This window comes from Drosophila sechellia, chromosome X (assembly GCF_004382195.2).
Source record: "Drosophila sechellia strain sech25 chromosome X, ASM438219v1, whole genome shotgun sequence".
Taxonomy (NCBI): Eukaryota; Metazoa; Arthropoda; class Insecta; order Diptera; family Drosophilidae; genus Drosophila; species Drosophila sechellia.
Window position 1 is genome coordinate 14,757,730 of NC_045954.1, and position 22,878 is coordinate 14,780,607.

Here is a 22,878-nt window from a genome sequence, read left to right on the forward strand (position 1 = left end):
ATGACAAAATGCGAAAATTTGGCCAAAAATTAATTTTACAAAATCCGTTTAAAAGTGAAAGTGGTGGTTAGTATTGGTTATAAGGAGTATAAAATAATACTTATTTTTGCTGTGCGACCATTTTTAGTCAAGTTATAGCCAAAAAAGCCAACTTGAAAATTAGCGTTTTGCCAAAAATAGTTTTCCAGATTTTTTGCGAAAAAAATAATCGCTATTTTGATCAAAACTTTGAAATTACTGACCCAAATAAGGAATGTCATACCTCGCTGAGTTCGTTGTTTAAATACCAATCGATTTGCATTCAAGTTTGAGAATTCTAGGATTTTTCAATTTTGCGCACATTTTAATGATTACAAAAAATGCGAAAATTTGGCAAAAAATAATTTCACAAAATCCGTTTAAAAGTGAAAGTGGTGGTTAGTATTGGTTAAAAGGAGTATAAAATGGTAATTCTTTTTGCTGTGCGACCATTTTTAGTCAAGTTATAGCCAAAAAAGCCAACTTGAAAATTGAGCTTTTTGCCAAAAATAGTTTTCCAGATTTTTTGCGAAAAAAAATAATAGCTATTTTGATCAAAACTTTGAAATTACTGACCCAAATAAGGAATGTCATACCTCGCTGAGTTCGTTGTTTAAATACCAATCGATTTGCATTCAAGTTTGAGAATTCTAGGATTTTTCAATTTTTCGCAAATTTTGATGACAAAATGCGAAAATTTGGCCAAAAATTAATTTTACAAAATCCGTTTAAAAGTGAAAGTGGTGGTTAGTATTGGTTAAAAGGAGTATAAAATGGTAATTCTTTTTGCTGTGCGACCATTTTTAGTCAAGTTATAGCCAAAAAAGCCAACTTGAAAATTGAGCTTTTTGCCAAAAATAGTTTTCCAGATTTTTTGCGAAAAAAAATAATAGCTATTTTGATCAAAACTTTGAAATTACTGACCCAAATAAGGAATGTCATACCTCGCTGAGTTCGTTGTTTAAATACCAATCGATTTGCATTCAAGTTTGAGAATTCTAGGATTTTTCAATTTTTCGCAAATTTTGATGACAAAATGCGAAAATTTGGCCAAAAATTAATTTTACAAAATCCGTTTAAAAGTGAAAGTGGTGGTTAGTATTGGTTAAAAGGAGTATAAAATGGTAATTCTTTTTGCTGTGCGACCATTTTTAGTCAAGTTATAGCCAAAAAAGCCAACTTGAAAATTTAGCGTTTTGCCAAAAATAGTTTTCCAGATTTTTTGCGAAAAAAATAATCGCTGTTTTGATCAAAACTTTGAAATTACTGACCCAAATAAGGAATGTCATACCTCGCTGAGTTCGTTGTTTAAATACCAATCGATTTGCATTCAAGTTTGAGAATTCTAGGATTTTTCAATTTTTCGCAAATTTTAATGATGACAAAAAATGCGAAAATTTGGCGAAAATAATTTCACAAAATCCGTTTAAAAGTGAAAGTGGTGGTTAGTATTGGTTATAAGGAGTATAAAATAATACTTCTTTTTGCTGTGCGACCATTTTTAGTCAAGTTATAGCCAAAAAAGCCAACTTGAAAATTGAGCTTTTTGCCAAAAATAGTTTTCCAGATTTTTTGCGAACAAAATAATCGCTATTTTGATCAAAACTTTGAAATTACTGACCCAAATAAGGAATGTCATACCTCGTTGAGTTCGTTGTTTAAATACCAATCGATTTGCATTCAAGTTTGAGAATTCTAGGATTTTTCAATTTTTCGCAAATTTTAATGATTACAAAAAATGCGAAAATTTGGCAAAAAATAATTTCACAAAATCCGTTTAAAAGTGAAAGTGGTGGTTAGTATTGGTTATAAGGAGTATAAAATAATACTTCTTTTTGCTGTGCGACCATTTTTAGTCAAGTTATAGCCAAAAAACCCAACTTGAAAATTGAGCTTTTTGCCAAAAATAGTTTTCCAGATTTTTTGCGAAAAAAATAATCGCTATTTTGATCAAAACTTTGAAATTACTGACCCAAATAAGGAATGTCATACCTCGCTGAGTTCGTTGTTTAAATACCAATCGATTTGCATTCAAGTTTGAGAATTCTAGGATTTTTCAATTTTTCGCAAATTTTACCCCTTACAAAAAATGCGAAAATTTGGCAAAAAAATAATTTCACAAAATCCGTTTAAAAGTGAAAGTGGTGGTTAGTATTGGTTAAAAGGAGTATAAAATGGTAATTCTTTTTGCTGTGCGACCATTTTTAGTCAAGTTATAGCCAAAAAAGCCAACTTGAAAATTGAGCTTTTTGCCAAAAATAGTTTTCCAGATTTTTTGCGAAAAAAATAATCGCTATTTTGATCAAAACTTTGAAATTACTGACCCAAATAAGGAATGTCATACCTCGCTGAGTTCGTTGTTTAAATACCAATCGATTTGCATTCAAGTTTGAGAATTCTAGGATTTTTCAATTTTTCGCAAATTTTACCCCTTACAAAAAATGCGAAAATTTGGCAAAAAAATAATTTCACAAAATCCGTTTAAAAGTGAAAGTGGTGGTTAGTATTGGTTAAAAGGAGTATAAAATGGTAATTCTTTTTGCTGTGCGACCATTTTTAGTCAAGTTATAGCCAAAAAAGCCAACTTGAAAATTGAGCTTTTTGCCAAAAATAGTTTTCCAGATTTTTTGCGAAAAAAATAATCGCTATTTTGATCAAAACTTTGAAATTACTGACCTAAATAAGGAATGTCATACCTCGCTGAGTTCGTTGTTTAAATACCAATCGATTTGCATTCAAGTTTGAGAATTCTAGGATTTTTAAATTTTTCGCAAATTTTGATGATGGTACCCCTTACAAAAAATGCAAAAATTTGGCCAACAATTAATTTTACAAAATCCGTTTAAAAGTGAAAGTGGTGGTTAGTATTGGTTAAAAGGAGTATAAAATGGTAATTCTTTTTGCTGTGCGACCATTTTTAGTCAAGTTATAGCCAAAAAAGCCAACTTGAAAATTGAGCTTTTTGCCAAAAATAGTTTTCCAGATTTTTTGCGAAAAAAATAATCGCTATTTTGATCAAAACTTTGAAATTACTGACCCAAATAAGGAATGTCATACCTCGCTGAGTTCGTTGTTTAAATACCAATCGATTTGCATTCAAGTTTGAGAATTCTAGGATTTTTCAATTTTTCGCAAATTTTAATGATGGTACCCCTTACAAAAAATGCGAAAATTTGGCAAAAAAATAATTTCACAAAATCCGTTTAAAAGTGAAAGTGGTGGTTAGTATTGGTTAAAAGGAGTATAAAATGGTAATTCTTTTTGCTGTGCGACCATTTTTAGTCAAGTTATAGCCAAAAAACCCAACTTGAAAATTGAGCTTTTTGCCAAAAATAGTTTTCCAGATTTTTTTCGAAAAAAATAATAGCTATTTTGATCAAAACTTTGAAATTACTGCCCCAAATAAGGAATGTCATACCTCGCTGAGTTCGTTGTTTAAATACCAATCGATTTGCATTCAAGTTTGAGAATTCTAGGATTTTTAAATTTTTCGCAAATTTTGATGATGGTACCCCTTACAAAAAATGCAAAAATTTGGCCAACAATTAATTTTACAAAATCCGTTTAAAAGTGAAAGTGGTGGTTAGTATTGGTTAAAAGGAGTATAAAATGGTAATTCTTTTTGCTGTGCGACCATTTTTAGTCAAGTTATAGCCAAAAAAGCCAACTTGAAAATTGAGCTTTTTGCCAAAAATAGTTTTCCAGATTTTTTGCGAAAAAAATAATCGCTATTTTGATCAAAACTTTGAAATTACTGACCTAAATAAGGAATGTCATACCTCGCTGAGTTCGTTGTTTAAATACCAATCGATTTGCATTCAAGTTTGAGAATTCTAGGATTTTTAAATTTTTCGCAAATTTTGATGATGGTACCCCTTACAAAAAATGCAAAAATTTGGCCAACAATTAATTTTACAAAATCCGTTTAAAAGTGAAAGTGGTGGTTAGTATTGGTTAAAAGGAGTATAAAATGGTAATTCTTTTTGCTGTGCGACCATTTTTAGTCAAGTTATAGCCAAAAAAGCCAACTTGAAAATTGAGCTTTTTGCCAAAAATAGTTTTCCAGATTTTTTGCGAAAAAAATAATCGCTATTTTGATCAAAACTTTGAAATTACTGACCCAAATAAGGAATGTCATACCTCGCTGAGTTCGTTGTTTAAATACCAATCGATTTGCATTCAAGTTTGAGAATTCTAGGATTTTTCAATTTTTCGCAAATTTTAATGATGGTACCCCTTACAAAAAATGCGAAAATTTGGCAAAAAAATAATTTCACAAAATCCGTTTAAAAGTGAAAGTGGTGGTTAGTATTGGTTAAAAGGAGTATAAAATGGTAATTCTTTTTGCTGTGCGACCATTTTTAGTCAAGTTATAGCCAAAAAACCCAACTTGAAAATTGAGCTTTTTGCCAAAAATAGTTTTCCAGATTTTTTTCGAAAAAAATAATAGCTATTTTGATCAAAACTTTGAAATTACTGCCCCAAATAAGGAATGTCATACCTCGCTGAGTTCGTTGTTTAAATACCAATCGATTTGCATTCAAGTTTGAGAATTCTAGGATTTTTAAATTTTTCGCAAATTTTGATGATGGTACCCCTTACAAAAAATGCAAAAATTTGGCCAACAATTAATTTTACAAAATCCGTTTAAAAGTGAAAGTGGTGGTTAGTATTGGTTAAAAGGAGTATAAAATTGTAATTCTTTTTGCTGTGCGACCATTTTTAGTCAAGTTATAGCCAAAAAACCCAACTTGAAAATTGAGCTTTTTGCCAAAAATAGTTTTCCAGATTTTTTGCGAAAAAAATAATCGCTATTTTGATCAAAACTTTGAAATTACTGACCCAAATAAGGAATGTCATACCTCGCTGAGTTCGTTGTTTAAATACCAATCGATTTGCATTCAAGTTTGAGAATTCTAGGATTTTTCAATTTTTCGCAAATTTTAATGATTACAAAAAATGCGAAAATTTGGCAAAAAATAATTTCACAAAATCCGTTTAAAAGTGAAAGTGGTGGTTAGTATTGGTTATAAGGAGTATAAAATAATACTTCTTTTTGCTGTGCGACCATTTTTAGTCAAGTTATAGCCAAAAAACCCAACTTGAAAATTGAGCTTTTTGCCAAAAATAGTTTTCCAGATTTTTTGCGAAAAAAATAATCGCTATTTTGATCAAAACTTTGAAATTACTGACCCAAATAAGGAATGTCATACCTCGCTGAGTTCGTTGTTTAAATACCAATCGATTTGCATTCAAGTTTGAGAATTCTAGGATTTTTCAATTTTTCGCAAATTTTACCCCTTACAAAAAATGCGAAAATTTGGCAAAAAAATAATTTCACAAAATCCGTTTAAAAGTGAAAGTGGTGGTTAGTATTGGTTAAAAGGAGTATAAAATGGTAATTCTTTTTGCTGTGCGACCATTTTTAGTCAAGTTATAGCCAAAAAAGCCAACTTGAAAATTGAGCTTTTTGCCAAAAATAGTTTTCCAGATTTTTTGCGAAAAAAATAATCGCTATTTTGATCAAAACTTTGAAATTACTGACCCAAATAAGGAATGTCATACCTCGCTGAGTTCGTTGTTTAAATACCAATCGATTTGCATTCAAGTTTGAGAATTCTAGGATTTTTCAATTTTTCGCAAATTTTACCCCTTACAAAAAATGCGAAAATTTGGCAAAAAAATAATTTCACAAAATCCGTTTAAAAGTGAAAGTGGTGGTTAGTATTGGTTAAAAGGAGTATAAAATGGTAATTCTTTTTGCTGTGCGACCATTTTTAGTCAAGTTATAGCCAAAAAAGCCAACTTGAAAATTGAGCTTTTTGCCAAAAATAGTTTTCCAGATTTTTTGCGAAAAAAATAATCGCTATTTTGATCAAAACTTTGAAATTACTGACCTAAATAAGGAATGTCATACCTCGCTGAGTTCGTTGTTTAAATACCAATCGATTTGCATTCAAGTTTGAGAATTCTAGGATTTTTAAATTTTTCGCAAATTTTGATGATGGTACCCCTTACAAAAAATGCAAAAATTTGGCCAACAATTAATTTTACAAAATCCGTTTAAAAGTGAAAGTGGTGGTTAGTATTGGTTAAAAGGAGTATAAAATGGTAATTCTTTTTGCTGTGCGACCATTTTTAGTCAAGTTATAGCCAAAAAAGCCAACTTGAAAATTGAGCTTTTTGCCAAAAATAGTTTTCCAGATTTTTTGCGAAAAAAATAATCGCTATTTTGATCAAAACTTTGAAATTACTGACCCAAATAAGGAATGTCATACCTCGCTGAGTTCGTTGTTTAAATACCAATCGATTTGCATTCAAGTTTGAGAATTCTAGGATTTTTCAATTTTTCGCAAATTTTAATGATGGTACCCCTTACAAAAAATGCGAAAATTTGGCAAAAAAATAATTTCACAAAATCCGTTTAAAAGTGAAAGTGGTGGTTAGTATTGGTTAAAAGGAGTATAAAATGGTAATTCTTTTTGCTGTGCGACCATTTTTAGTCAAGTTATAGCCAAAAAACCCAACTTGAAAATTGAGCTTTTTGCCAAAAATAGTTTTCCAGATTTTTTTCGAAAAAAATAATAGCTATTTTGATCAAAACTTTGAAATTACTGACCCAAATAAGGAATGTCATACCTCGCTGAGTTCGTTGTTTAAATACCAATCGATTTGCATTCAAGTTTGAGAATTCTAGGATTTTTAAATTTTTCGCAAATTTTGATGATGGTACCCCTTACAAAAAATGCAAAAATTTGGCCAACAATTAATTTTACAAAATCCGTTTAAAAGTGAAAGTGGTGGTTAGTATTGGTTAAAAGGAGTATAAAATTGTAATTCTTTTTGCTGTGCGACCATTTTTAGTCAAGTTATAGCCAAAAAAGCCAACTTGAAAATTGAGCTTTTTGCCAAAAATAGTTTTCCAGATTTTTTGCGAAAAAAAATAATAGCTATTTTGATCAAAACTTTGAAATTACTGACCCAAATAAGGAATGTCATACCTCGCTGAGTTCGTTGTTTAAATACCAATCGATTTGCATTCAAGTTTGAGAATTCTAGGATTTTTCAATTTTTCGCAAATTTTGATGACAAAATGCGAAAATTTGGCCAAAAATTAATTTTACAAAATCCGTTTAAAAGTGAAAGTGGTGTTTAGTATTGGTTAAAAGGAGTATAAAATGGTAATTCTTTTTGCTGTGCGACCATTTTTAGTCAAGTTATAGCCAAAAAAGCCAACTTGAAAATTTAGCGTTTTGCCAAAAATAGTTTTCCAGATTTTTTGCGAAAAAAATAATCGCTGTTTTGATCAAAACTTTGAAATTACTGACCCAAATAAGGAATGTCATACCTCGCTGAGTTCGTTGTTTAAATACCAATCGATTTGCATTCAAGTTTGAGAATTCTAGGATTTTTCAATTTTTCGCAAATTTTGATGACAAAATGCGAAAATTTGGCCAAAAATTAATTTCACAAAATCCGTTTAAAAGTGAAAGTGGTGGTTAGTATTGGTTATAAGGAGTATAAAATAATACTTCTTTTTGCTGTGCGACCATTTTTAGTCAAGTTATAGCCAAAAAAGCCAACTTGAAAATTAGCGTTTTGCCAAAAATAGTTTTCCAGATTTTTTGCGAAAAAAATAATCGCTATTTTGATCAAAACTTTGAAATTACTGACCCAAATAAGGAATGTCATACCTCGCTGAGTTCGTTGTTTAAATACCAATCGATTTGCATTCAAGTTTGAGAATTCTAGGATTTTTCAATTTTTCGCAAATTTTATTGATGACAAAAAATGCGAAAATTTGGCAAAAAATAATTTCACAAAATCCGTTTAAAAGTGAAAGTGGTGGTTAGTATTGGTTATAAGGAGTATAAAATAATACTTCTTTTTGCTGTGCGACCATTTTTAGTCAAGTTATAGCCAAAAAAGCCAACTTGAAAATTGAGCTTTTTGCCAAAAATAGTTTTCCAGATTTTTTGCGAACAAAATAATCGCTATTTTGATCAAAACTTTGAAATTACTGACCTAAATAAGGAATGTCATACCTCGCTGAGTTCGTTGTTTAAATACCAATCGATTTGCATTCAAGTTTGAGAATTCTAGGATTTTTCAATTTTTCGCAAATTTTGATGATGGTACCCCTTACAAAAAATGCAAAAATTTGGCCAACAATTAATTTTACAAAATCCGTTTAAAAGTGAAAGTGGTGGTTAGTATTGGTTAAAAGGAGTATAAAATGGTAATTCTTTTTGCTGTGCGACCATTTTTAGTCAAGTTATAGCCAAAAAACCCAACTTGAAAATTGAGCTTTTTGCCAAAAATAGTTTTCCAGATTTTTTTCGAAAAAAATAATAGCTATTTTGATCAAAACTTTGAAATTACTGCCCCAAATAAGGAATGTCATACCTCGCTGAGTTCGTTGTTTAAATACCAATCGATTTGCATTCAAGTTTGAGAATTCTAGGATTTTTAAATTTTTCGCAAATTTTGATGATGGTACCCCTTACAAAAAATGCAAAAATTTGGCCAACAATTAATTTTACAAAATCCGTTTAAAAGTGAAAGTGGTGGTTAGTATTGGTTAAAAGGAGTATAAAATGGTAATTCTTTTTGCTGTGCGACCATTTTTAGTCAAGTTATAGCCAAAAAACCCAACTTGAAAATTGAGCTTTTTGCCAAAAATAGTTTTCCAGATTTTTTTCGAAAAAATAATAGCTATTTTGATCAAAACTTTGAAATTACTGACCCAAATAAGGAATGTCATACCTCGCTGAGTTCGTTGTTTAAATACCAATCGATTTGCATTCAAGTTTGAGAATTCTAGGATTTTTAAATTTTTCGCAAATTTTGATGATGGTACCCCTTACAAAAAATGCAAAAATTTGGCCAACAATTAATTTTACAAAATCCGTTTAAAAGTGAAAGTGGTGGTTAGTATTGGTTAAAAGGAGTATAAAATTGTAATTCTTTTTGCTGTGCGACCATTTTTAGTCAAGTTATAGCCAAAAAAGCCAACTTGAAAATTGAGCTTTTTGCCAAAAATAGTTTTCCAGATTTTTTGCGAAAAAAAATAATAGCTATTTTGATCAAAACTTTGAAATTACTGACCCAAATAAGGAATGTCATACCTCGCTGAGTTCGTTGTTTAAATACCAATCGATTTGCATTCAAGTTTGAGAATTCTAGGATTTTTCAATTTTTCGCAAATTTTGATGACAAAATGCGAAAATTTGGCCAAAAATTAATTTTACAAAATCCGTTTAAAAGTGAAAGTGGTGTTTAGTATTGGTTAAAAGGAGTATAAAATGGTAATTCTTTTTGCTGTGCGACCATTTTTAGTCAAGTTATAGCCAAAAAAGCCAACTTGAAAATTTAGCGTTTTGCCAAAAATAGTTTTCCAGATTTTTTGCGAAAAAAATAATCGCTGTTTTGATCAAAACTTTGAAATTACTGACCCAAATAAGGAATGTCATACCTCGCTGAGTTCGTTGTTTAAATACCAATCGATTTGCATTCAAGTTTGAGAATTCTAGGATTTTTCAATTTTTCGCAAATTTTGATGACAAAATGCGAAAATTTGGCCAAAAATTAATTTTACAAAATCCGTTTAAAAGTGAAAGTGGTGGTTAGTATTGGTTATAAGGAGTATAAAATAATACTTCTTTTTGCTGTGCGACCATTTTTAGTCAAGTTATAGCCAAAAAAGCCAACTTGAAAATTAGCGTTTTGCCAAAAATAGTTTTCCAGATTTTTTGCGAAAAAAATAATCGCTATTTTGATCAAAACTTTGAAATTACTGACCCAAATAAGGAATGTCATACCTCGCTGAGTTCGTTGTTTAAATACCAATCGATTTGCATTCAAGTTTGAGAATTCTAGGATTTTTCAATTTTTCGCAAATTTTATTGATGACAAAAAATGCGAAAATTTGGCAAAAAATAATTTCACAAAATCCGTTTAAAAGTGAAAGTGGTGGTTAGTATTGGTTATAAGGAGTATAAAATAATACTTCTTTTTGCTGTGCGACCATTTTTAGTCAAGTTATAGCCAAAAAAGCCAACTTGAAAATTGAGCTTTTTGCCAAAAATAGTTTTCCAGATTTTTTGCGAACAAAATAATCGCTATTTTGATCAAAACTTTGAAATTACTGACCTAAATAAGGAATGTCATACCTCGCTGAGTTCGTTGTTTAAATACCAATCGATTTGCATTCAAGTTTGAGAATTCTAGGATTTTTCAATTTTTCGCAAATTTTGATGATGGTACCCCTTACAAAAAATGCAAAAATTTGGCCAACAATTAATTTTACAAAATCCGTTTAAAAGTGAAAGTGGTGGTTAGTATTGGTTAAAAGGAGTATAAAATGGTAATTCTTTTTGCTGTGCGACCATTTTTAGTCAAGTTATAGCCAAAAAACCCAACTTGAAAATTGAGCTTTTTGCCAAAAATAGTTTTCCAGATTTTTTTCGAAAAAAATAATAGCTATTTTCATCAAAACTTTGAAATTACTGCCCCAAATAAGGAATGTCATACCTCGCTGAGTTCGTTGTTTAAATACCAATCGATTTGCATTCAAGTTTGAGAATTCTAGGATTTTTCAATTTTTCGCAAATTTTGATGATTTTATAGCCCTTACAAAAAATGCAAAAATTTGGCCAACAATTAATTTTACAAAATCCGTTTAAAAGTGAAAGTGGTGGTTAGTATTGGTTATAAGGAGTATAAAATAATACTTCTTTTTGCTGTGCGACCATTTTTAGTCAAGTTATAGCCAAAAAAGCCAACTTGAAAATTGAGCTTTTTGCCAAAAATAGTTTTCCAGATTTTTTTCGAAAAAAATAATAGCTATTTTGATCAAAACCTTGAAATTACTGCCCCAAATAAGGAATGTCATACCTCGCTGAGTTCGTTGTTTAAATACCAATCGATTTGCATTCAAGTTTGAGAATTCTAGGATTTTTCAATTTTTCGCAAATTTTGATGATGGTACCCCTTACAAAAAATGCGAAAATTTGGCCAAAAATTAATTTTACAAAATCCGTTTAAAAGTGAAAGTGGTGGTTAGTATTGGTTAAAAGGAGTATAAAATGGTAATTCTTTTTGCTGTGCGACCATTTTTAGTCAAGTTATAGCCAAAAAAGCCAACTTGAAAATTAGCGTTTTGCTAAAAATAGTTTTCCAGATTTTTTGCGAAAAAAATAATCGCTATTTTGATCAAAACTTTGAAATTACTGACCTAAATAAGGAATGTCATACCTCGCTGAGTTCGTTGTTTAAATACCAATCGATTTGCATTCAAGTTTGAGAATTCTAGGATTTTTCAATTTTTCGCAAATTTTGATGATGGTACCCCTTACAAAAAATGCAAAAATTTGGCCAACAATTAATTTTACAAAATCCGTTTAAAAGTGAAAGTGGTGGTTAGTATTGGTTAAAAGGAGTATAAAATGGTAATTCTTTTTGCTGTGCGACCATTTTTAGTCAAGTTATAGCCAAAAAACCCAACTTGAAAATTGAGCTTTTTGCCAAAAATAGTTTTCCAGATTTTTTTCGAAAAAAATAATAGCTATTTTCATCAAAACTTTGAAATTACTGCCCCAAATAAGGAATGTCATACCTCGCTGAGTTCGTTGTTTAAATACCAATCGATTTGCATTCAAGTTTGAGAATTCTAGGATTTTTCAATTTTTCGCAAATTTTGATGATGGTACCCCTTACAAAAAATGCAAAAATTTGGCCAACAATTAATTTTACAAAATCCGTTTAAAAGTGAAAGTGGTGGTTAGTATTGGTTAAAAGGAGTATAAAATGGTAATTCTTTTTGCTGTGCGACCATTTTTAGTCAAGTTATAGCCAAAAAAGCCAACTTGAAAATTGAGCTTTTTGCCAAAAATAGTTTTCCAGATTTTTTTCGAAAAAAATAATAGCTATTTTGATCAAAACTTTGAAATTACTGCCCCAAATAAGGAATGTCATACCTCGCTGAGTTCGTTGTTTAAATACCAATCGATTTGCATTCAAGTTTGAGAATTCTAGGATTTTTAAATTTTTCGCAAATTTTGATGATGGTACCCCTTACAAAAAATGCAAAAATTTGGCCAACAATTAATTTTACAAAATCCGTTTAAAAGTGAAAGTGGTGGTTAGTATTGGTTAAAAGGAGTATAAAATGGTAATTCTTTTTGCTGTGCGACCATTTTTAGTCAAGTTATAGCCAAAAAAGCCAACTTGAAAATTGAGCTTTTTGCCAAAAATAGTTTTCCAGATTTTTTGCGAAAAAAATAATCGCAATTTTGATCAAAACTTTGAAATTACTGACCCAAATAAGGAATGTCATACCTCGCTGAGTTCGTTGTTTAAATACCAATCGATTTGCATTCAAGTTTGAGAATTCTAGGATTTTTCAATTTTTCGCAAATTTTGATGATTACAAAAAATGCGAAAATTTGGGAAAAAATTAATTTTACAAAATCCGTTTAAAAGTGAAAGTGGTGGTTAGTATTGGTTAAAAGGAGTATAAAATAATAATTCTTTTTGCTGTCTGACCATTTTTAGTCAAGTTATAGCCAAAAAAGCCAACTTGAAAATTAGCGTTTTGCCAAAAATAGTTTTCCAGATTTTTTGCGAAAAAAATAATCGCTATTTTGATCAAAACTTTGAAATTACTGACCCAAATAAGGAATGTCATACCTCGCTGAGTTCGTTGTTTAAATACCAATCGATTTGCATTCAAGTTTGAGAATTCTAGGATTTTTCAATTTTTCGCAAATTTTAATGATGACAAAAAATGCGAAAATTTGGCAAAAAAATAATTTCACAAAATCCGTTTAAAAGTGAAAGTGGTGGTTAGTATTGGTTATAAGGAGTATAAAATAATACTTCTTTTTGCTGTGCGACCATTTTTAGTCAAGTTATAGCCAAAAAAGCCAACTTGAAAATTGAGCTTTTTGCCAAAAATAGTTTTCCAGATTTTTTGCGAAAAAAATAATCGCTATTTTGATCAAAACTTTGAAATTACTGACCTAAATAAGGAATGTCATACCTCGCTGAGTTCGTTGCAATCGATTTGCATTCAAGTTTGAGAATTCTAGGATTTTTCAATTTTTCGCAAATTTTGATGATGGTACCCCTTACAAAAAATGCGAAAATTTGGCCAAAAAATAATTTCACAAAATCCGTTTAAAAGTGAAAGTGGTGGTTAGTATTGGTTATAAGGAGTATAAAATAATACTTCTTTTTGCTGTGCGACCATTTTTAGTCAAGTTATAGCCAAAAAACCCAACTTGAAAATTGAGCTTTTTGCCAAAAATAGTTTTCCAGATTTTTTTCGAAAAAAATAATAGCTATTTTGATCAAAACTTTGAAATTACTGACCCAAATAAGGAATGTCATACCTCGCTGAGTTCGTTGTTTAAATACCAATCGATTTGCATTCAAGTTTGAGAATTCTAGGATTTTTCAATTTTTCGCAAATTTTGATGATGGTACCCCTTACAAAAAATGCAAAAATTTGGCCAACAATTAATTTTACAAAATCCGTTTAAAAGTGAAAGTGGTGGTTAGTATTGGTTAAAAGGAGTATAAAATGGTAATTCTTTTTGCTGTGCGACCATTTTTAGTCAAGTTATAGCCAAAAAAGCCAACTTGAAAATTGAGCTTTTTGCCAAAAATAGTTTTCCAGATTTTTTGCGAAAAAAATAATCGCTATTTTGATCAAAACTTTGAAATTACTGACCCAAATAAGGAATGTCATACCTCGCTGAGTTCGTTGTTTAAATACCAATCGATTTGCATTCAAGTTTGAGAATTCTAGGATTTTTCAATTTTTCGCAAATTTTAATGAAAATTTACAAAAAATGCGAAAATTTGGCCAAAAAATAATTTCACAAAATCCGTTTAAAAGTGAAAGTGGTGGTTAGTATTGGTTATAAGGAGTATAAAATAATACTTCTTTTTGCTGTGCGACCATTTTTAGTCAAGTTATAGCCAAAAAAGCCAACTTGAAAATTGAGCTTTTTGCCAAAAATAGTTTTCCAGATTTTTTTCGAAAAAAATAATAGCTATTTTGATCAAAACTTTGAAATTACTGACCTATATAAGGAATGTCATACCTCGCTGAGTTCGTTGTTTAAATACCAATCGATTTGCATTCAAGTTTGAGAATTCTAGGATTTTTCAATTTTTCGCAAATTTTGATGATGGTACCCCTTACAAAAAATGCGAAAATTTGGCAAAAAAAATAATTTCACAAAATCCGTTTAAAAGTGAAAGTGGTGGTTAGTATTGGTTATAAGGAGTATAAAATAATACTTCTTTTTGCTGTGCGACCATTTTTAGTCAAGTTATAGCCAAAAAAGCCAACTTGAAAATTGAGCTTTTTGCCAAAAATAGTTTTCCAGATTTTTTGCGAAAAAAATAATCGCTATTTTGATCAAAACTTTGAAATTACTGACCTAAATAAGGAATATCATACCTCGCTGAGTTCGTTGTTTAAATACCAATCGATTTGCATTCAAGTTTGAGAATTCTAGGATTTTTCAATTTTTCGCAAATTTTGATGATGGTACCCCTTACAAAAAATGCGAAAATTTGGCCAAAAAATAATTTCACAAAATCCGTTTAAAAGTGAAAGTGGTGGTTAGTATTGGTTATAAGGAGTATAAAATAATACTTCTTTTTGCTGTGCGACCATTTTTAGTCAAGTTATAGCCAAAAAAGCCAACTTGAAAATTGAGCTTTTTGCCAAAAATAGTTTTCCAGATTTTTTTCGAAAAAAATAATAGCTATTTTGATCAAAACCTTGAAATTACTGCCCCAAATAAGGAATGTCATACCTCGCTGAGTTCGTTGTTTAAATACCAATCGATTTGCATTCAAGTTTGAGAATTCTAGGATTTTTCAATTTTTCGCAAATTTTGATGATGGTACCCCTTACAAAAAATGCGAAAATTTGGCCAAAAATTAATTTTACAAAATCCGTTTAAAAGTGAAAGTGGTGGTTAGTATTGGTTAAAAGGAGTATAAAATGGTAATTCTTTTTGCTGTGCGACCATTTTTAGTCAAGTTATAGCCAAAAAAGCCAACTTGAAAATTAGCGTTTTGCTAAAAATAGTTTTCCAGATTTTTTGCGAAAAAAATAATCGCTATTTTGATCAAAACTTTGAAATTACTGACCCAAATAAGGAATGTCATACCTCGCTGAGTTCGTTGTTTAAATACCAATCGATTTGCATTCAAGTTTGAGAATTCTAGGATTTTTCAATTTTTCGCAAATTTTGATGATGGTACCCCTTACAAAAAATGCGAAAATTTGGCCAAAAAATAATTTCACAAAATCCGTTTAAAAGTGAAAGTGGTGGTTAGTATTGGTTATAAGGAGTATAAAATAATACTTCTTTTTGCTGTGCGACCATTTTTAGTCAAGTTATAGCCAAAAAACCCAACTTGAAAATTGAGCTTTTTGCCAAAAATAGTTTTCCAGATTTTTTTCGAAAAAAATAATAGCTATTTTGATCAAAACCTTGAAATTACTGCCCCAAATAAGGAATGTCATACCTCGCTGAGTTCGTTGTTTAAATACCAATCGATTTGCATTCAAGTTTGAGAATTCTAGGATTTTTCAATTTTTCGCAAATTTTGATGATGGTACCCCTTACAAAAAATGCAAAAATTTGGCCAACAATTAATTTTACAAAATCCGTTTAAAAGTGAAAGTGGTGGTTAGTATTGGTTAAAAGGAGTATAAAATGGTAATTCTTTTTGCTGTGCGACCATTTTTAGTCAAGTTATAGCCAAAAAAGCCAACTTGAAAATTGAGCCTTTTGCCAACAATAGTTTTCCAGATTTTTTGCGAAAAAAATAATCGCTATTTTGATCAAAACTTTGAAATTACTGCCCCAAATAAGGAATGTCATACCTCGCTGAGTTCGTTGTTTAAATACCAATCGATTTGCATTCAAGTTTGAGAATTCTAGGATTTTTAAATTTTTCGCAAATTTTGATGATTACAAAAAATGCGAAAATTTGGGAAAAAATTAATTTTACAAAATCCGTTTAAAAGTGAAAGTGGTGGTTAGTATTGGTTAAAAGGAGTATAAAATAATAATTCTTTTTGCTGTCTGACCATTTTTAGTCAAGTTATAGCCAAAAAAGCCAACTTGAAAATTGAGCTTTTTGCCAAAAATAGTTTTCCAGATTTTTTGCGAAAAAAATAATCGCTATTTTGATCAAAACTTTGAAATTACTGACCCAAATAAGGAATGTCATACCTCGCTGAGTTCGTTGTTTAAATACCAATCGATTTGCATTCAAGTTTGAGAATTCTAGGATTTTTCAATTTTTCGCAAATTTTGATGATGGTACCCCTTACAAAAAATGCGAAAATTTGGCCAAAAATTAATTTTACAAAATCCGTTTAAAAGTGAAAGTGGTGGTTAGTATTGGTTAAAAGGAGTATAAAATGGTAATTCTTTTTGCTGTGCGACCATTTTTAGTCAAGTTATAGCCAAAAAAGCCAACTTGAAAATTGAGCTTTTTGCCAAAAATAGTTTTCCAGATTTTTGCGAAAAAAATAATCGCTATTTTGATCAAAACTTTGAAATTACTGCCCCAAATAAGGAATGTCATACCTCGCTGAGTTCGTTGTTTAAATACCAATCGATTTGCATTCAAGTTTGAGAATTCTAGGATTTTTCAATTTTTCGCAAATTTTGATGATGGTACCCCTTACAAAAAATGCGAAATTTGGCCAAAAAATAATTTCACAAAATCCGTTTAAAAGTGAAAGTGGTGGTTAGTATTGGTTATAAGGAGTATAAAATAATACTTCTTTTTGCTGTGCGACCATTTTTAGTCAAGTTATAGCCAAAAAACCCAACTTGAAAATTTAGCTTTTTGCCAACAATAGTTTTCCAGATTTTTTGCGAAAAAAATAATCGCTATTTTGATCAAAACTTTGAAATTACTGCCCCAAATAAGGAATGTCATACCTCGCTGAGTTCGTTGTTTAAATACCAATCGATTTGCATTCAAGTTTGAGAATTCTAGGATTTTTCAATTTTTCGCAAATTTTACCCCTTACAAAAAATGCGAAAATTTGGCAAAAAAATAATTTCACAAAATCCGTTTAAAAGTGAAAGTGGTGGTTAGTATTGGTTAAAAGGAGTATAAAATAATAATTCTTTTTGCTGTCTGACCATTTTTAGTCAAGTTATAGCCAAAAAAGCCAACTTGAAAATTGAGCTTTTTGCCAAAAATAGTTTTCCAGATTTTTTGCGAAAAAAATAATCGCTATTTTGATCAAAACTTTGAAATTACTGACCCAAATAAGGAATGTCATACCTCGCTGAGTTCGTTGTTTAAATACCAATCGATTTGCATTCAAGTTTGAGAATTCTAGGATTTTTCAATTTTTCGCAAATTTTGATGATGGTACCCCTTACAAAAAATGCGAAAATTTGGCCAAAAATTAATTTTACAAAATCCGTTTAAAAGTGAAAGTGGTGGTTAGTATTGGTTAAAAGGAGTATAAAATGGTAATTCTTTTTGCTGTGCGACCATTTTTAGTCAAGTTATAGCCAAAAAAGCCAACTTGAAAATTGAGCTTTTTGCCAAAAATAGTTTTCCAGATTTTTTGCGAAAAAAATAATCGCTATTTTGATCAAAACTTTGAAATTACTGCCCCAAATAAGGAATGTCATACCTCGCTGAGTTCGTTGTTTAAATACCAATCGATTTGCATTCAAGTTTGAGAATTCTAGGATTTTTCAATTTTTCGCAAATTTTAATGATGACAAAAAATGCGAAAATTTGGCAAAAAAATAATTTCACAAAATCCGTTTAAAAGTGAAAGTGGTGGTTAGTATTGGTTATAAGGAGTATAAAATAATACTTCTTTTTGCTGTGCGACCATTTTTAGTCAAGTTATAGCCAAAAAAGCCAACTTGAAAATTGAGCTTTTTGCCAAAAATAGTTTTCCAGATTTTTTGCGAAAAAAATAATCGCTATTTTGATCAAAACTTTGAAATTACTGACCTAAATAAGGAATGTCATACCTCGCTGAGTTCGTTGTTTAAATACCAATCGATTTGCATTCAAGTTTGAGAATTCTAGGATTTTTCAATTTTTCGCAAATTTTGATGATGGTACCCCTTACAAAAAATGCGAAAATTTGGCCAAAAAATAATTTCACAAAATCCGTTTAAAAGTGAAAGTGGTGGTTAGTATTGGTTATAAGGAGTATAAAATAATACTTCTTTTTGCTGTGCGACCATTTTTAGTCAAGTTATAGCCAAAAAACCCAACTTGAAAATGGAGCTTTTTTGCCAAAAATAGTTTTCCAGATTTTTTTCGAAAAAAATAATAGCTATTTTGATCAAAACTTTGAAATTACTGCCCCAAATAAGGAATGTCATACCTCGCTGAGTTCGTTGTTTAAATACCAATCGATTTGCATTCAAGTTTGAGAATTCTAGGATTTTTAAATTTTTCGCAAATTTTGATGATGGTACCCCTTACAAAAAATGCAAAAATTTGGCCAACAATTAATTTTACAAAATCCGTTTAAAAGTGAAAGTGGTGGTTAGTATTGGTTAAAAGGAGTATAAAATGGTAATTCTTTTTGCTGTGCGACCATTTTTAGTCAAGTTATAGCCAAAAAAGCCAACTTGAAAATTAGCGTTTTGCCAAAAATAGTTTTCCAGATTTTTTGCGAAAAAAATAATCGCTATTTTTCATTTTTTCGCAAATTTTAATGATGACAAAAAATGCGAAAATTTGGCAAAAAAATAATTTCACAAAATCCGTTTAAAAGTGAAAGTGGTGGTTAGTATTGGTTATAAGGAGTATAAAATAATACTTCTTTTTGCTGTGCGACCATTTTTAGTCAAGTTATAGCCAAAAAAGCCAACTTGAAAATTGAGCTTTTTGCCAAAAATAGTTTTCCAGATTTTTTGCGAAAAAAATAATCGCTATTTTGATCAAAACTTTGAAATTACTGACCCAAATAAGGAATGTCATACCTCGCTGAGTTCGTTGTTTAAATACCAATCGATTTGCATTCAAGTTTGAGAATTCTAGGATTTTTCAATTTTTCGCAAATTTTGATGATGGTACCCCTTACAAAAAATGCAAAAATTTGGCCAACAATTAATTTTACAAAATCCGTTTAAAAGTGAAAGTGGTGGTTAGTATTGGTTAAAAGGAGTATAAAATGGTAATTCTTTTTGCTGTGCGACCATTTTTAGTCAAGTTATAGCCAAAAAAGCCAACTTGAAAATTGAGCTTTTTGCCAAAAATAGTTTTCCAGATTTTTTGCGAAAAAAATAATCGCTATTTTGATCAAAACTTTGAAATTACTGACCTAAATAAGGAATGTCATACCTCGCTGAGTTCGTTGTTTAAATACCAATCGATTTGCATTCAAGTTTGAGAATTCTAGGATTTTTCAATTTTTCGCAAATTTTGATGATACCCCTTACAAAAAATGCGAAAATTTGGCCAAAAAATAATTTCACAAAATCCGTTTAAAAGTGAAAGTGGTGGTTAGTATTGGTTATAAGGAGTATAAAATAATACTTCTTTTTGCTGTGCGACCATTTTTAGTCAAGTTATAGCCAAAAAACCCAACTTGAAAATTGAGCTTTTTGCCAAAAATAGTTTTCCAGATTGTTTTCGAAAAAAATAATAGCTATTTTGATCAAAACTTTGAAATTACTGCCCCAAATAAGGAATGTCATACCTCGCTGAGTTCGTTGTTTAAATACCAATCGATTTGCATTCAAGTTTGAGAATTCTAGGATTTTTAAATTTTTCGCAAATTTTGATGATGGTACCCCTTACAAAAAATGCAAAAATTTGGCCAACAATTAATTTTACAAAATCCGTTTAAAAGTGAAAGTGGTGGTTAGTATTGGTTAAAAGGAGTATAAAATGGTAATTCTTTTTGCTGTGCGACCATTTTTAGTCAAGTTATAGCCAAAAAAGCCAACTTGAAAATTGAGCTTTTTGCCAAAAATAGTTTTCCAGATTTTTTGCGAAAAAAATAATCGCTATTTTGATCAAAACTTTGAAATTACTGACCCAAATAAGGAATGTCATACCTCGCTGAGTTCGTTGTTTAAATACCAATCGATTTGCATTCAAGTTTGAGAATTCTAGGATTTTTAAATTTTTCGCAAATTTTGATGATTACAAAAAATGCGAAAATTTGGCCAAAAATTAATTTTACAAAATCCGTTTAAAAGTGAAAGTGGTGGTTAGTATTGGTTAAAAGGAGTATAAAATGGTAATTCTTTTTGCTGTGCGACCATTTTTAGTCAAGTTATAGCCAAAAAAGCCAACTTGAAAATTGAGCTTTTTGCCAAAAATAGTTTTCCATATCTTTTTGCGAAAAAAATAATCGCTATTTTGATCAAAACTTTGAAATTCCTGACCCAAATAAGGAATGTCATACCTCGCTGAGTTCGTTGTTTAAATACCAATCGATTTGCATTCAAGTTTGAGAATTCTAGGATTTTTCAATTTTTCGCAAATTTTGATGATGGTACCCCTTACAAAAAATGCGAAAATTTGGCCAAAAATTAATTTTACAAAATCCGTTTAAAAGTGAAAGTGGTGGTTAGTATTGGTTAAAAGGAGTATAAAATGGTAATTATTTTTGCTGTGCGACCATTTTTAGTCAAGTTATAGACAAAAAAGTACTTAGTAAAGTCGTTCAAAAATTATTATTATTATTAACTATAAACTATTCTATTTATATACTAACTATTCAGCATTCCTGAACCACCTCATTATTCGCCTCCCGATCGTCGAGAATCATTTGAGCCCCTTTTTCACCAATCATAATGGCGGGTCCATTCGTATTGCCCGCTGGCAATTCCGGCATAATGCTGGCATCCACCACACGAAGACCCTTGACCCCATGAACCCTTAATCTCTCGTCCACCACGCCTCCGTCCTCCTGGGAGTCCACCTCCTTCCTTGGAGCCATGCGGCAAGTGCCCACGGAATGCCAGGCTCCCACATAGAAATATCGGATGTAACACAACCAGTAGTCATCGGAATCGGCAGCTAATGTGTCGCATTCGGAAAGGGGCGGCTTCCAAAGCCGTAGACCACATCGACGAAAAGGTCGGGTTTTGCTCAACTTTTGAATATATCGCACATAGCGAAGTAGCGTCTGCTGATCCTCTAGAGCCTCGCCATAGTGGTTTTCGATTTTTGCCTGATCAGCGGAATTTTTACTCAATAGACTCACTCTGCCATGTGAAAGGGGGTGCAACAGTGAGCCCATGATTTGCAGTAGATCTCCTTTCTGCAAAATATCCCGCTGAGCCTGAACCAACTCCGACCGAAAGCCCAAGTAGCCAAAGCTTCCCGTACTTCCTTTGGGTAAAAGAGTGTGGGCCACCACATGCAGATCAGGTTCACCACGACTGCTGCTCGGCGAACTGGAATTGATGTAGCCCATCATGTAGAAGCCACTGGCCAAAGGACCCTTCTGATTTTCCAGAAGATACTGTGTGACAGATACAGGAGCATAGGGATTTTCTGTGGGATCCCGTGTACTGTTGACGGCACAATTCGAACCGAAGAGCAGAAACAACGGCATCATGCCATGATCTTGTAGATTTCGACCCACTGGAAGGTCCTGGTGCGTAGTTATGTTCCATCTTTGTAGCTCCTCCCGCGGCCCGATGCCCGAAAGCAGAAGCAACTTGGCGGAATTGACGGTTCCTGCGCTCAGGATAACTTCCCCTGACGTTTTCGCCGTGTGTTCCACACCATTTACGGTATAGATCACGCCAGTGGCTCGGGCTCCCCCCGCATTTAGTTGTACCTTCTGAACTTGAGCTCCTCGTATTACCTTTAGGTTTCCTCTTCTATTTACTTGATCATTGGCCAAATACAAACGAGCGCTGCTGGCCCTTCGTCCTTGGTTTACGGTCACCGGGACATGATGAGTGTAACCGAACGTAGCACCAGCTATCAATGGCTGTTTCATCCGGGGTACACCCAGTTCTGCGGAACCGGAGTATATTAGGTTGGCCAACTTCAAGTTCAGCTTATTCGGTTGAAGATAGGAGGGATTCAGACGTTGCTGCAGGCGAGAGAAGGTCTTCTGAACTTGCGTCCAATCCCAGCCGGTTGAATTCCAGCGTCTGAAGTTATCCGGACTGCCGGGCACATAGATATTGCCATTGATGGCACCACCACCGCCCATCATGCGTCCATGCCACCAAACGCAGCCGTGTGTAGATTCCATTGCCTGGCAGCATTTAGGATTGGGCACTGCTTCCTCCAGGAACATGTACCGCTCGTCATGATGCAGTGCACCGGTTAGGCCAAAGATTTCCGATTCCAGCGGTGGTAGTTGTCCCTCCTCCAGCAGCAGGATCTTCACCTGGCACAGCTCACTCAATCGACTGGCCACAATGGACCCGGCACTTCCTGCACCCACCACTATATAGTCATAGCTCTCGATCTCCAACCGATCCTCCGGCGGTTCGTGCTGCAGCGGCCAGGCGGTGTTGTTGGCCAGGGCGAGGCTGGATGCATTCAGAGCTATGGCCACGGATTGCATCAGCGAAATGCCTAGTCCACTGCTATCCACCGAAAACAATTGGGCCACAACTGATGTACTTTCCTCTAAAAACAGAAGCAACAGTAGCAACAGGAATATCCTATTGAGGTGAAGGGTTCTGGTCTCCACTGTCCGCGGTTTGTGTACGCGCTGATCGCTCATTTTTAACTAATTTAACACTAATCAAGTAAGCGATCCGTTTGGTACGGCATTTCAGCCACAATTAAAAGAATATCGCGAACGATAACCATATCAACCAAAATATACGTATGCTCTAC

General features: G+C 32.0%; 2 protein-coding genes across 6 annotated transcripts in view; one reads left to right on the forward strand and one right to left on the reverse strand.

Annotated features, from left to right (window-relative positions):
- LOC6619561 (flotillin-2) overlaps positions 1-22,878 on the forward strand; it is a 123,228-nt gene that overhangs the window by 80,311 nt on the left and 20,039 nt on the right. The window lies entirely within an intron of this gene.
- LOC6619576 (glucose dehydrogenase [FAD, quinone]) lies at positions 20,723-22,827 on the reverse strand. Its single transcript, XM_002043755.2, has one exon. The coding sequence runs from the start codon at positions 22,760-22,762 to the stop codon at positions 20,786-20,788; it is 1,977 nt and encodes a 658-aa protein (XP_002043791.1). The 5' UTR covers positions 22,763-22,827; the 3' UTR covers positions 20,723-20,785.

Coding starts and splice junctions, on each gene's coding strand:
- LOC6619576 (XM_002043755.2), bottom strand. CDS start 22,762: ATGAGCGATCAGCGCGTACACAAACCGCGGACAGTGGAGACCAGAACC.